General features: G+C 39.0%; 1 protein-coding gene across 3 annotated transcripts in view; it reads right to left on the bottom strand.

Annotated features, from left to right (window-relative positions):
* heatr5b (HEAT repeat containing 5B) overlaps window positions 1–13,883 on the bottom strand; it is a 34,130-nt gene extending 20,247 nt beyond the window's left edge. Inside the window, exons 1-13 of one of the 3 annotated variants that reach the window (XM_012962529.3) lie at window positions 13,752–13,883; window positions 11,829–11,978; window positions 10,246–10,457; window positions 9,963–10,071; window positions 8,900–9,049; window positions 6,770–6,941; window positions 5,871–6,028; window positions 4,779–5,028; window positions 4,340–4,495; window positions 3,611–3,861; window positions 2,848–2,959; window positions 2,572–2,724; window positions 2,285–2,384 (exon numbers count right to left, since the gene is read on the bottom strand). In XM_012962529.3, the coding sequence (XP_012817983.1) occupies window positions 2,285–2,384; window positions 2,572–2,724; window positions 2,848–2,959; window positions 3,611–3,861; window positions 4,340–4,495; window positions 4,779–5,028; window positions 5,871–6,028; window positions 6,770–6,941; window positions 8,900–9,049; window positions 9,963–10,071; window positions 10,246–10,457; window positions 11,829–11,954 (1,949 nt within the window). In that variant the 5' untranslated portion in view covers window positions 11,955–11,978; window positions 13,752–13,883. Of the gene's footprint in view, window positions 1–2,284; window positions 2,385–2,571; window positions 2,725–2,847; window positions 2,960–3,610; window positions 3,862–4,339; window positions 4,496–4,778; window positions 5,029–5,870; window positions 6,029–6,769; window positions 6,942–8,899; window positions 9,050–9,962; window positions 10,072–10,245; window positions 10,458–11,828; window positions 11,979–13,395; window positions 13,671–13,751 lie in introns of those variants that run through there. The other 2 variants (NM_001097232.1, XM_031901410.1) reach the window with 2 other exon arrangements.
* Between the last annotated feature and the right edge of the window lie 588 nt (window positions 13,884–14,471).

Genomic DNA, 14,471 nt, shown 5'->3' with positions numbered 1-14,471 from the left:
TGGTGTAATTAAAAAGAGAAAAGTTTCAGTAACGTGCAATTATAAACATACACAAAAACAAAAGCAGGGATGGCTAATTTGACTGCGTTACTTAACATTCATGATGTAGAGAGTACCAAAATATAACGTGTAAAATGTTTAATAAGACAAAACATAATATCAGAGAAAATAATAATACATTCATGCTATAGCTTACTGGATGCTTTCCTCTATTTAAAATCAACTATTAGTATCAGTTTAAAGGGGTGGTTCACCTTCAAGTTAACATTGCTCTGTGAGGCCACAATTTTGTTATTGTTACTTTTTTTTATTAATTTTTTTATTCAGCTCCTCTTTTATTCATACACCAGACTCTCATTCAAGCCACTCCCTGGTTGCTAAGGTAATTTGAACCCTAGCAACCAGATAACCATGGAAATTCCAAACTGGAGAGTTGCTGAACAAAAAGTAAATTAATTAAAAAAACATGAATTATTAAAATTGAAGACAAACTGCAAATTGTCTTTGAATAATACACTTTACACCATACTAAAAGTTAACAGAAAGGTAAACAACCCCTTTAAATAATCAGAGCTCTTGCACAATTCTAAGGAGGAGGATGCAAAGATCTGATAGGCTGGAGATATTATTTATGTGGTACTCCAGCTATCTATGCAAAGCAGGAAACTAAAACTATTGGTTGGTGGAGAAAACACAAAAACCGAAATTGCCCTGTATGTTTGCACATTAACAAGTGTGAATTCTGTCTGCCAATGCATATACATATGGGCTGGTAGTGGGCCATATCTGCTGCTGGCAGAGAAAACAATGTGTAGAGTAAAGGTGCCCATACACCTTCAGATCCGCTTGCTTGGCGATGTTGCCAAGCGAGCGGATCTTCTCCTGATATCCCCCACCTACGGGTGGGCAATATCGGCAGAATTCAGGCTAATTATAACAACGGGTATAAGCAAAGTCGGTCCGGAGACCGCATCAACAAGCCGATGAGGTCCCCGATCCAACTAGATTTTTTAACCTGCCCGATTTCAGGCCAGATATCGGTCGGACAGCCCCGTCGGCAGTGCCCATACACGGGCCGATTAGCTGCCGAATCGGTCTAAGGGACAGATATCGGCAGCTAGAATCGGCCCGTGTATGGGGACCTTTAGGGTTTGGATTTACTGAAATAGAACAAAGCAGGGATTGCTTTTAACACTCATGGTGTGTGTTTTCAATGAAATACCAACAACAAAAATACAAGGTAACCATTGTACTGACACTAGATTTGGCTCATTTAGTCCAGAATGTAAGCAAGAGCTCACAGTTCTGCTGGCACATGTTTCAGTGGGCCCAAGCATCATGTCTGACATAGCGAGTGGTGCTCTAAAGCATGAAGGTTGGACAGATGTGCCACAGTAACCTGTAGCAACCAATCACATATTTGTTCTTATTGTCAACTTGTCAGTCAACTGGTCAAAGCTAATTGCTTATTCATTGCTATAGATTACTGTACAAAGTCCTAATTAGTCTTCGTTCATGTGCCCAAACTAATTCATTTTTATATCACAAAAGCCTTAAAAAGGATCAACAGCAAAACACTATTTTATAAGATGCATTAAAAATGTTCAAGGGTTTTAAAGTTATTTCTAAATGGGATTGCAATTTAAAGAAATATATGACTGTTTACACACTCTGTAATTATTTTTTAATCCGTAAAACAATGCAGCAGAAGCCAGCTTATTAACAGACCTGCAGGAAAATGGACTTCTGCTACATTAACAAATACTTTTACTTGCAAAGATATTTACAAATAACATGAAAGCCAGTGTTTTTCTTTGTAGAATTTCTTTCATCATGCAAAGTAAAACTGTTTTTCAGTGGATGTCTCCAATAAGGTGCCCAAAAAAACCCATTCTGAAGTATTCAACACAGGTAAAATAGGTCTTACTAAACAAAAATAAAAACTCTAAAGAAAAAATCCCCAGTAATACCCAACATACAGAGATGGCAGATAATCTTGTCTAGTACATGGTCACAGAATAATTTGTACCTATCACTTCAGAACCCTACCATACAGGGGTGTTGTTAGGATTACTATCTACTAAATAGTTCTCCACAAAACATATGGCCAAATCCTATGGCAGAATCCTATATTTAAACAAAATGGCATGGGCATAAACATACAAAGCATATTCACAAATCTCAAGATTGCTAAACCATGAACTGACTTCATATGTTACTGACCAGTTAGGCATTTGATGAAGCAAATATAAAATGGGCAATTAATCCAACTATTTCCACTTACTGTGACATCATAGTCATGGCACACTCAATGGGAGTCATTAACTTTCTAATCACATCCTCAGTCAGTAATTCTGGACAATAAGCAACAAAACTCCGCATGGCTAAATACAAAATAAAAAGTTGCATTAGAGTCATGAAACATCATTCCTATGTTGAAGCTGTAAGCATGTACATATGTGCAAACACAAGCCAAATCAGTATGAAAAGTTTGCATGATAAGAAAAATTATGGGCTATAAAAATTAAACACAAAACAATGAAGGCAAAAGGTATAATTTTTTTTTCTTACCACAAAGTGCTCCTGCACGACCTTCTAAGGTAACTTGCCAGGTAAAGGAGTCTCCTCTGGCTTTTTCTGCTTCCAGCTCCTTCAAGGAACGAGGAAACACATTTCTCCAAAGCAAAAGCATCTTAGGCAAATGGTATCGTACAACTGAGGGCCCTGTGAGCAAGCCATTAAATAATAAAGATACTGTCAGTATAGAAGCCACATTGGAGTTCCATGACCTGTATAAGAACGCTAATTGTTCAGTGAAAAACTCTAAAAGGTAAAAACTGCACATACCTAATGTCATCAAAGCACCCAGCAAAAGCCAACCTGCCTGAGTGCGCTGCAAAGAAAGTCTGCTGTTTTGGGCAGCTGTGCGTAACAGATCCTCAGCGATGCCGACAACCATCTAGGAGAGAAACAAGTCTTACATTTTCAGCTAAATTATCATTTTTTTCAAATGTTCAAAAAGTGGTATTTTAAATATTCTTTATACAGAGCAACCTACACATATGCATTTTCTTAAGGAAAAGTATACAGAGGATTAAGCTATTAGGGGTCATTTACATACATTTGGGACAGGTCTGGCTGTGTTCTGCACCTCATGTTGGGTAGAAAAAATCCTGCAGGTGTTGCAAAGTGCAAAATCTGTGGGCACAAGCCAGCTCTGCAATAGGGCAGACAGTAAGTATAGGGCCCCCTTTGTCCGAGTCTGTCACCAATCTCTTACTTGACCATTTAAATGATGTGCAATTTAAGGGACACAGCACTGTATTAATGGGGACAGCTGATGTGCTATGGAGCAATTTTTTAGACCAGGAATGCCATGTGCTGGCACACTAATTGTAAATTACCCCTATTACGAGCGAAGAAGCACTAGGACTACTCATAATTACTGGCATCATAAAGACTGCATTTAAGTTATGCTTGGAGACAAGCAATATAACAGGACGAAGACATTCTTGGTATTTCGGTAGATTTATTTTTATTCAATGTAGACATAAATACATGAAAAGTGCAGTCATTTAACAGAAAGAATGAGTAAAAGGTTTTTTTTTACCTTTCCTTTGGAGTGTGGAATCCCCAATGGGCACTGATGCACGCCACCAAGCAAAGCAGCCATGGCAAAGCTGTACCCACTAACTGCTTCAGGGGAATTCTTCAGGTTGTTCAGCCTTTCCGCACACCTATCCAGAAGTGGTGTTAACTGAAAGGGCAGTGCCACAGCAACACAACGGAGGCACCATGCAGCAGCCAGTCTAGCTGCCATGCTGGGGTGCAGTAAGACATTTGTCACAGTATCCAAGAGCCCTAGGAACAAGACAAAATACATAAAAATGTAAAAAGTGGCGAGCATAATAAAATACATTAACATATAATTTACATAGGTCAGTGCTATTTCTCAATGATATTTGAGAATCTCAGAACAAAAATCTTGATTAAAATGCATTTGCTTTTGAATGAAGTCATAGACAGATGCCTCTCAAAAGAATGACAAGAATAAGAGGTATTTCAGTCTACACGCAGCCCCAAAATGCTTAAATAAGATAGCAGAATAAGCCCCGAAATGACAACTTAAAGCTTTGTGTTCTACAAAGAATGGATCGTATAAGAGAAGATGAAGCCCAGTTGCAGCAGTGCCACAGATACAAGCATGTTTAGCCACATTCAATATGATCATGTCATGTCAAGTAATGCTAGGCTATTGCTGCAGCTGCCATAAATAGAGAAAAATAAAACAATATTGACATAAAAAAAAAGCAAGAAATATTTCACTTCATCTAGTTACCTATAGAAGGTTCCAGAATAAGTGGTGATGCTGTTGAGTTCAAACTTTGCACCAGACTCCCAAGCTCCTGCAGGGCACACACCATAACATGCTGACTCGCAGAAACATCTGCTGTGCCAGATTTATTGTCATTGTTGGCATCATTCACTACAGCTTCTGCAAACAAAAATACACCACAAAACTTCAATATTGATGTGAATATATAGATAAGTATGCATTTATGATCCAAAAGCTCAAACACCCCAAGCCGTCCTGATATGCCTTGGCTGTATATAGGTGGCTTGAGTAGGTCTCTGTCAACCATCTACACTTAAGAGTTTGGGCACATTTTTAAAGAATTAGCACAAAGCACGACAGAATGGTGAATGTGTTTCCAGATAATATATCAATAGTTTTGCTAAATTTGTTTTATTTGCCATTAATTAGACAGTGTTCTTACCCACAGATTTCATCTGCTTACTGATGGCTTGACAGATCTCTTTAGCAGCTGCATTTTGTGCTTTTTCTCCCAAAAGGCTGCCAACTGTAGCTCGCAAGATAAAAGACACACATCTCCGTGAGTACACAGCTTCCACATGTGTCTGGGTGGCCCGAGGGTGTGATACCAGATCAAGCACATGAGACAGAAATGTTGCAAAATTACGCTCCAACCATTTTCCTCCCAGAGCCGTCACAAAAACCACATATGCCTGAAACAAGGGAAAAGGTTAAGTCAGCAAGAACTTTGTGCTATACTTGTAAAATACTACTAGATGATCTAGATACAGTATATGTACTATGTAATGTATAGCAGTGCTTTGGTCATAAAATCGGGACAAACTGTTAAAGGAGAAGGAAAGGTAAAAACTAAGTAAGCTTTATCAGCAAGGTCTATATAAATACAGCCATAAGCACTCACAGAAACGCTGCACTTAGTCCTTTATCATCTTATTTTGTGTAAACATTTTCTTCAGTATCAAACTTCCTGCTCTCAGAACTATTCTTCTGCAGCTTGCTCCTCTTTCCCTCTCCTCCCCCCCTCCCATCAGAATTTTCTTCCCCCTCCCAAATCTGTGTAATCTGCGCTACCAGCACCCAGATCTGCAGCACAGAAGCTACCGAGACCAAGCTAAAATGGCAGCTGCAATCTTAAGATACAGAGGGAGAGGGAGTTTCTAGAGCTGTTTACTCAAGTATGGTAAAGCTTTCTGATGAATAAATATAGCATTCTAGCTTGCACTAATGTGGCTAATCTATTGGCAGTAAAATGCCAAAATGCCTTTCCTTCTCATTTAAGTAACACAAAAGAACTATGTAGGCAACAGCAAAATATTGGGTATTGGGATCCAATGAAAAAGCCATCATCAGCAGAAACAGTCAGACTACAATGCAAATTTAAGGTCCAAGTACAGAAATAATAAACTACATTTGCCTTTGCAAACAGCAATATTCAAGAATCTGCAGTATAATGCTTGCTGCCAATGAGGATATTTAGGTCTATTTCAACCACTAAGGAATAGTTATTAATGTTACTGTTCCATTTTAGACTAACCTGTGTCACACCAACTCTCACTTCTCGACTTATTGATCCTCCACCTTTTAGCATTTCTCCACCACTTTTGAGAAATCCAGAGCCTCCTCGCAAAAATCCTGTAGCCATCAGCTCCAACACTTCTTCTAAAGTGGCCTTCTTCACATTTTGTCGCATTACTGTTGTGGAAAGGTAAGCAATGTTCAATATTATTGGTCATTTGGAAGAAATATTCTACAGATAACTAAAGCCAGAGAATAATTTTTTTTTAAGTTAATCTATCTTTAATTCAATCCACGATACCAAAGACTAGCTATTTGGATGTTTTTTTTATTATTACTAGGATTTATTATATAAGAATATATAAAAAAAATTACTTGTTTTTAAACGGAAAGGGTGTAAATTGCGACCCCCTAAATAGAAAGGCCTCATGTCCCTGTAGCTGATTGCTGCAGTCTGTAATTTTCCTAAACGCTATTTTTCTTCTATTGCGTCCGCAATGTTGGATATTTAAATCATTCCAACATGGCACCGCTTCAGTTACTGCGCATATGCGAACCTTCTCCCCCCCCTAGATGCGAGCGCGACCTATTCTGCCCGAGCTCTCCTGCTTTATGAAATGGAAAGCGCGCTCACAGGGTATGTTAAATGCGTATGTGCTTCCTGAGAAGCTGCACAGTGTCTGTGCAGGAGCAATGCATTCTGGGAATCTTCTTTAAACAGCTCAGCATTTTTTCTTCCTGTTTGGCTTCTGATCATCTGAACGATTGAAATATGGGGAGACTTAAGAGCACTACTGAGACAACTGAAGGTATACCTGCAGCTTGAGATTAACTCTTTATTAGCCTTTCCTTCTCCTTTAAAGAGTTATGCAGAAGAGAAGGTTAAATTGAACTTCCCCTATTGTACTGTTAACCTACCCGTTGCTTGCTTTGGCATTAAAGCTGTAGCCATGACAGTTCCCAGCAGCTTTGAAACAGCAACTCTCACTCCATAGTTAGACCCTTCCAATGCTTTGAAACAAAGGGTTGCTACATTTTCTAGCTCAGCTGTCCACATAAATACTGCTTCACTTTGTAGCTCCAAGAGGCACTAAAATATGTCAAAAGGAGAATTATATCATTCATTTTTTTATTTGCAATCAAATATTAATACAAAATAAATCAATGCTTTTGTTGTAATACTTAGGGGCTGATTTACTTACCCACGAACGGGTCGAATGGAGTCCGATTGCGTTTTTTTCGTAATGATCGATACTTTGCGATTTTTTCGTATGTTTTGCGATTTTTTCGGATTCTTTACGAATTTTTCGGATCCAATACGATTTTTGCGTAAAAACGCGAGTTTTCCTATCCATTACGAAAGTTGCGTAAAAAGTTGCGCATTTTGCGTAGCGTTAAAACTTACGCGAAAAGTTGCGCATTTTTCGTAGCGTTAAGTTTTAACGCTACGAAAAATGCGCAACTTTTCGCGTAAGTTCTAACGCTACGCAAAATGCGCAACTTTTTACGCAACTTTCGTAATGGATACGAAAAACTCGCGTTTTTACGCAAAAATCGTATTGGATCCGAAAAATTCGTACAGAATCCGAAAAAATCGCAAAACAAACGAAAAAATCGCAAAATATTCGTTTTCAAGTCGGAACTTTTCCAATTCGGGTCGGATTCGTGGGTTAGTAAATCAGCCCCTAAATGCGGTAAAAGCTAACAAACAATTTAACTATTTTGCAATTTGTTGCTTCGCTGCTAAGCACAGTTATATATTCTTAATACTAGCTGCAACTATCCCAAACAGAGCTAGCCTCTATTAGGGGGGTACATGGGGTACTGCCATCAGGACCCCATGACAGAGAGGGCCACAATATACTTGAAAGTATAATTGGAGAGTCACAGAAAGGGGAGGAATGGGCTGGGGTCTGTGGTACATGGACAGAGTTTTGACATAATGGGGTGTCACCATGGTAGATCATGGTAGTGAGAGTGTATGCAGTCCATTTTTGTTGTTTTTTTTTTTTTTTTGCACTCGGGCCAGGTTCTACTTGTTTGCAGGGTCCTCAAGTCTACCGTGGAACCTTAAGCACGGTTTATTCACAGAAAGTCCCGACACCAAAAATTCAAATAAAAATAGGGTTAATGCTTGTGAAGTAGCCATGACATTAGCACTATCAGTCCTTAGCTTGAAACAGACCTAAGCACTGTTAGTTTGTGCAATACATTTACTGACATATCTCTGGCCTGACTGGAGCAAAACAGGAGGTATCCTCCAGCCACTTGGCCATTTAAATTAGATGTAGTTGTATGGCTTTCAGCTGCAAATATATTTATTTGCATAAAAAGCATTATTTTGAATATTAAAGGTTTAAAACCAAAAGCCCTAAATGACACACCTATTTATCAGGTATTATTACTAAGCCACTGTATTCTAAATGGCTTATCTACCATATGCTATGCATAGTAATCTATATGAAACACAGTCATGTGTTTTTGGAAGTTATGCTCTTTAAAAAAAACACCACAAAACTTTAGTATTTCATAACGATTTAAATTATTTTAGTTTCATTAAACAAGCAAGCAGGACACAAATGCTTTATTCATACATACATTTATATATCATGTTGGACATAGTTGTATATTGCCTTTTGCCCCTAAATTTACTGGGCTGCCTTACTGCAAATTATCTGCTGTTAGCTTTCACTAGTTAATACCAAATAATCTTTATTCAGAATTTAAATAACATTCTCTAAAGATTGTCTAACAAATTGGTTAGAGTTGATAATGTATACACGACAAACTCTTCCTTTTACAGAAACTTAGTCTTATACTTCTATGCTACTGAATGTTGATTAGAAAGTCAAATGAAACAGGAAACAAAGGGGCAGGGTTACCTGGGCAATTATAAATCAGACCCAAAGTTGTAAGAATATATTTTCTTCCTTCACTAAACTTATACACTTCCCACAGGGGTTGTCATAATATATAAAACAAACTTTGTGGAAAAAAAATTCTTAAAACAAAACAGAACATTTTAGATGACAGAAAATGCTCACAAACCTTTGCTGTAGCACATCGTACAGCCATGGACCTGTCAGTAAGAACAGATCGAGCGTTTTTGTAGATGTCCCTATGGGAAGAGGAAGCTGCACCTCCAAGGCCAGAAAGAACTTTCTGCAGGCTCATTAAGATTTCACTACGACCCTGCGACTGGAGAAGACAAAATAAGTGTCACATTAACACTCAGCATAAAATCCCATCCTTCAATAAGGCCATAAAAAATGGGGATGGAAGAAAACACTTTCTAATGCCTTACCAATTAAAGTTAAGCAGCATCATTTACAGAACTGGGAAAACACTTTATTTTATTTTATAGTTAAGCCTTTTATCCTTGAGGAGCACAGGAAACCACAGGAATTTTACTTTTACTTTAAAATCGGCTATTTCTATGGCAGACACACAGAGAACATTCAAACTTCTTGCAGATAGTGCCCTCGTTGGGACTGAACTCAGGACCCCAGCACTGAAAGGCAGAAGTGCTACTCACAGCCACCATTTCATTCTAAAACTTTTTTAGTTTCACATACTGACCCTAACAACCAGGCATTTGTACCATGACATGCTCTAATATCTATAAAACGGTACAATTTAAAAGCTGAATTGCAAATATGCAATATGCTCTCCCCTCTCCTGCTCCCCCTCCCATAAGAATGCTAAGAACTCCCTCCCCCCCTTAGGAATGTGGATCTGAGCTATACAGCAGAAAGCTTCCTCATAGCCTTACAAACTGAGCATGTACAAGGGTCTGGGTCTTGGTGCAGGAGTGTGGGAATTTTCTTTACACACCTCAGACCTTGTTTTTTCCTATGAGGCTTCTGATCATCTGAACAGGAGAAATATGGGGAGACTTAAGGGCACTATTGAGAGAACTGAAGGTATGCCTGTTGCTTGAGATTAACACTTTATTAGCCTTTCCTTCTCCTTTAATGATTTTGATATATCCCTACCATAGCAACAGCAATCTCAACTAAATTTAAACCAAAACTGGTGTTACTGTAACTTTTTATCACATCACACAAAGGACACTAACACTTAACAGTTCAGTAAAAGTGTAGTAACTTACCTCTGCACCTTTCAATGATTTCAACAGATTATTAACGGTTTCAGGAAAGGAGCTTCCTAACATTCTACCCATCTTTTCATAAAAAGCACCAACACAAGCCACAGCAGCCCTATTAAAGTAAATAATCAACAAAACATCACAATATACCACACATATATAGCAATAACTTAAAAAGCCTAAAGACCCATACTATTCATATAAATATGTTTAGAAATATCAGTATATGTTGTCCATTGCAAATTATGCTGAAGACGTCACATTATTAATACATTTTTATACTAACAGTTTGGTTGGAAGGTAGGCAGGTGTGTCATCTTTGTTTTTGATCATTTCATTGCACTTGTCCAGAGTCTGAAAGACTGTGAAAGTATCCCCAATGCTGTAAAGAGTAGCAAGGTTCTTAGCCAGTAGTTTGCGGGTTGGAGGTCCTGGGGAGCTACTTATGAGCCCTGTGAGCTGCTCAACAAGTTTCTTCTGGTTCTCTTTGATATCTGTCTGTGATTTAAATTTACTTTATTAATATAGAATGTGTATAAAGTACTCTGAAAACAATATTAAATATTTGTATAAGTGTATGTCAAATTTATATTAAAGCCTTCTTATAACAGGTCCCAAATCCTTCTACTCTATAGGGGAATGGTGGCCTTCCCAAACACCACAGCTCACCCAAGATAACTGGGAAGAGGTAACAGACACTATGTATAACTGGCTTATCTCCATCAGAGACAGGTTAATACAGTATAAAACCTTTCATTTTCTTTACATCACACCATTAAGGGCCCTACACACACTTCCTAACCCCTAAGTGCAAATTTGCCCCACACTTAAAACTTGATATGAATCTACTTCAATCTGCTTTTAACCTACTACGCCTGGTCTGCTGCCAGAACTAGAATTCCCAATGTTGTATTTGTCATCTTATTGCCTGTAACGAGTTTCAGAGATCCTGTCCCTTGCAGTTGTATAGCTCAACTTGGAACCAAACTACTTAAGTTTTATTTTATCTGATGTGTTGTTTTATGTGATACAGGTATGGGATCCATTATCCAGAAACCTGTTATCCAGAATCTCCAAATTACGGGAAAGGACATCTCCCATAGATTCCACTGTAAACAAATAATTCTTATTTTTAAAGATAATTTCTTTTTCTCTGTAATAATTAAACAGTACCTTGTACTTGATCCTAAGATATAATTAATCCGTATTGGAGGCAAAACAAAAAATTTGGGTTTAAATTATTTTTTTTTAGTAGACTTATAGTATGGAGATCCAAATTACGGAAAGACCCCTTATTCAGAATTAGCATTCTGAATTATGGGTCCCATACCTGTGTATAAGATAATAAAATGCACCTTCAAAAAACAAAATTCTCTGGAAACAAAAATAACACAGAAACCCTACTAGAAAAAATAACTCAAAAACTTCCCAGATAATGCTACAAATATCAATTTTAAAAGATTTGTGAGGGTTCAAGTTACTACTCAGAATGGAACAGGTTCTCCATTCATCAATACATTCCAAAATTTTAAGCGCCATCCCTAAAATCTCCTGAAAAACAATAAAAATATTAATCAATAACACTTTATACAATTATTCTTTGTGAAAATGGGCTATGGCTAGGTTACATAAAGTACAAGGTACTGTCTTGTTACCATTAATAAGGATCAGTGATTATGATATTGTTTATGAAAACAATACTTTGTAGGGAAAGGAACTGTTAGTTTTCAGTTCATCTTGGATAAGGGTTTTTAGAGATGCTATACCTGTTAGTGATGATGATCTTTCCTTATACACCTCAGCACTTGCAGTATAAATATATAACTGAGAAGCTGGAAACAGAGGTAAAAACAGCAGATTAAAATATACCTTATTTGCAGCAATAAGAACTTTGTCCAGGAAACGCAGCCATTCAAAAATGAAGACAGATTTCTTGGCTTCTGTGATCTGGGCCAAGGCATCTTCTTTCAGCAACAAGCTATGGGCCAACTCCATGATGGCTCTACTGTTCACCAACTGCTAGAAAAAAAGTATAATTTAGTAATACAGTAAAAGTTTAAAAGTCTTGTTTTGCTGTAGCATTTATTCTTACTGCCAACAAATAGTCACGACTGAAAAAATATATAGTTCTTTTTTATATCATAATTTCTAAATTACTGGCATTAATTCTAAAATTTCAGTTCCTGACTGCCAAACTGACTACAATCTTTAATCTGCATATTTTAAATACATAAATTATAGACCAACAGCAGGTCATCTTTTTCCCCACAGAAAGGATCAAGAACAAGGGGCAGGGCGGGAACTAGGGGTAGGCAGAAGAGGCACCTGCCTAGGGCGCAACAGTAAAGGGGATCTCTTACACCAACACTTCATTCCTTGGCGCTCCTTTCATTACCAGCGTCCCTGGGCGTGCACACGCAGGGGTGGGGGAGTTGGGGGAAGTGGTTGGGGCGAGGTGGCCAGACCGGTTGCCTAGGGTGCCCAGCTGACTTGGCCTGCCTCTGACCAGGGGCCACCCCATTAGACCAGAGAAGCAGAAAAACTGTGGAATGCCCTGCTGGTTTATGTTGCGATAGCAGATTCTTTTATTGTTAATTTTAATTACTTAGCGTTTTATTCGGTCTCCCACCTATTCATATTTCAGACTCTCATTTAACCCACTTGCCTGTTGCGAAGAAAAAACTGCTGAGATTGGAAAGCTGCTGAACAAAAAGCTAAATAACTAAGTCTGCAAATAATAAAAAATAATAAAGTACAGGTGTTTTAACCCACCTATAACAACATGGCGACCCAATTTTGTGTCCTTTACAATAGATTAAGAACCATAAGCTTCCTTAACCGTGAGATAAGATATCCATGTAGCCAAGCACTTATATTTGCCTATTTGTGTCTGTAAGTTACCCTCCCATATAGATTGTAAGCTCTACGGGGCAGGGACCTCCTTCCTCGTGTCCTCGACTCTTAACTTATTGCAGCTGTATTTATCTGTATTTATTGTTATACTTTGTATTTATCTATTATTATCTTATTAACCCCCTGTTTGTATTAATGTATTCTACTGTACAGCGCTGCGTACATAAGTAGCACTTTATAAATAAAGATATGCATACATACATACAGTACATATATACAAGACAAAACCTGAGAAGTACTGCAATAGCTGCCTATGACAGTAGATTTTATGCACTGATACAAGAATGCTGGGGTGATGGGTCCCCATTTATTGGTAAAGTCTGCATTGATCAAGTATATCCAACACACATATATGGAAAGGGGATAGTCAAAATGAAGGCAGAGAACACACTGACAGGGATCTAATGGACAACACAGACTAATTAAAAAGACACAACAGCCGGGCTTTAAATAAATGAGTACTAAAGGCTACCATTTTCCTTAACATACACGCAGAATTATGCCGAACACCCATCATGCCAACCTTCAGTTTATGCTAGAGAGGAATTGTGACAGGCGTAGGCTGCAGAAATGTCACTGTGCGGGGATACATTAGGCATCTGCAGGGGCCCATAAGTGGGACAGACGCCCTGGGCCCGGTGGGTTGTGGGTCTTGCTGCACCTCCCTGGATTACCGGGCCCGCTGCTGTCAGCGGCAAAACGAGCAGTACAGTAAGCCGAGTATGTGCAAGAGAATACAGGCACATACAGGTACCCAGCTTCCGCCCTTCCTGCCCACTCTGCAGCTCACTGACAGCAGAGGGGCGGCTAATACAAGTGGATATTGCCAGCACTCACACATTAACCTTACACAACCCGCACTCCCAGATCGCTACTTACACCTCCCGCAAAGCTGTCAAGTGCAAGCTCCTGGCCCCAGAGAATCCCGACGCCACTAGTCTCATCACGCGAGAATTCTGCCGTCACGACTACACGTAAAGCAGTGACGCGTCACGGAGCCGCCTTGTGGGAGGGGCGAGAAGAGAAGGCGGAACTCTGAGTTACTCAGTCTGAACCTGTCAGATAGTGGCTGTAGGGCTGCTTGTATTTTAACTGTGCTCCCTATAGAACGTCTATAGATTTGCTGTGCCAAGTAAAGAAGGTTGTTCAAACTGGGGCTGAGTGAAATATCCTTTTAGTTTTTTTGTACTTTTAGGGTCCCAGTATTTTTGTGCAAACAAGGGCTAATGTTGGAGAAGACACTGGGTGATATTGACCAAAAGGTCCCCATACACAGGCCAATTGTAGCTGCCGATATCGGTCCCTCGGCCCATGTAGGGGCAGAAAAGAGCGGCCTGCTTGACCGATATCTGGCCTGAAATTGGCCAGATATCGATTGGGCAGGTTAGAAAATTCAGTCGGATCGGGGGCCGCACTAAAATACTTCGATCATTTGGCCAAACGTTCAAATTATAGCCTACACGCTCCCCGATATCGCCCACGCATAGGTGGGGATAACGGGTGAAGATACGATTGCTTGGTGACCTCGGCAAGAGAGCGAATCTCAACGTGTATGGGGACCTTTAGTCTTTCTTTCCTGTAGCCCTAACTCTGATGTGT

This window comes from Xenopus tropicalis, chromosome 5 (assembly GCF_000004195.4).
Source record: "Xenopus tropicalis strain Nigerian chromosome 5, UCB_Xtro_10.0, whole genome shotgun sequence".
Lineage (NCBI taxonomy): Eukaryota > Metazoa > Chordata > Amphibia > Anura > Pipidae > Xenopus > Xenopus tropicalis.
The sequence above is the reverse complement of the archived record's forward strand: the minus strand, read 5'-3'. Positions and strand labels throughout refer to the sequence as shown.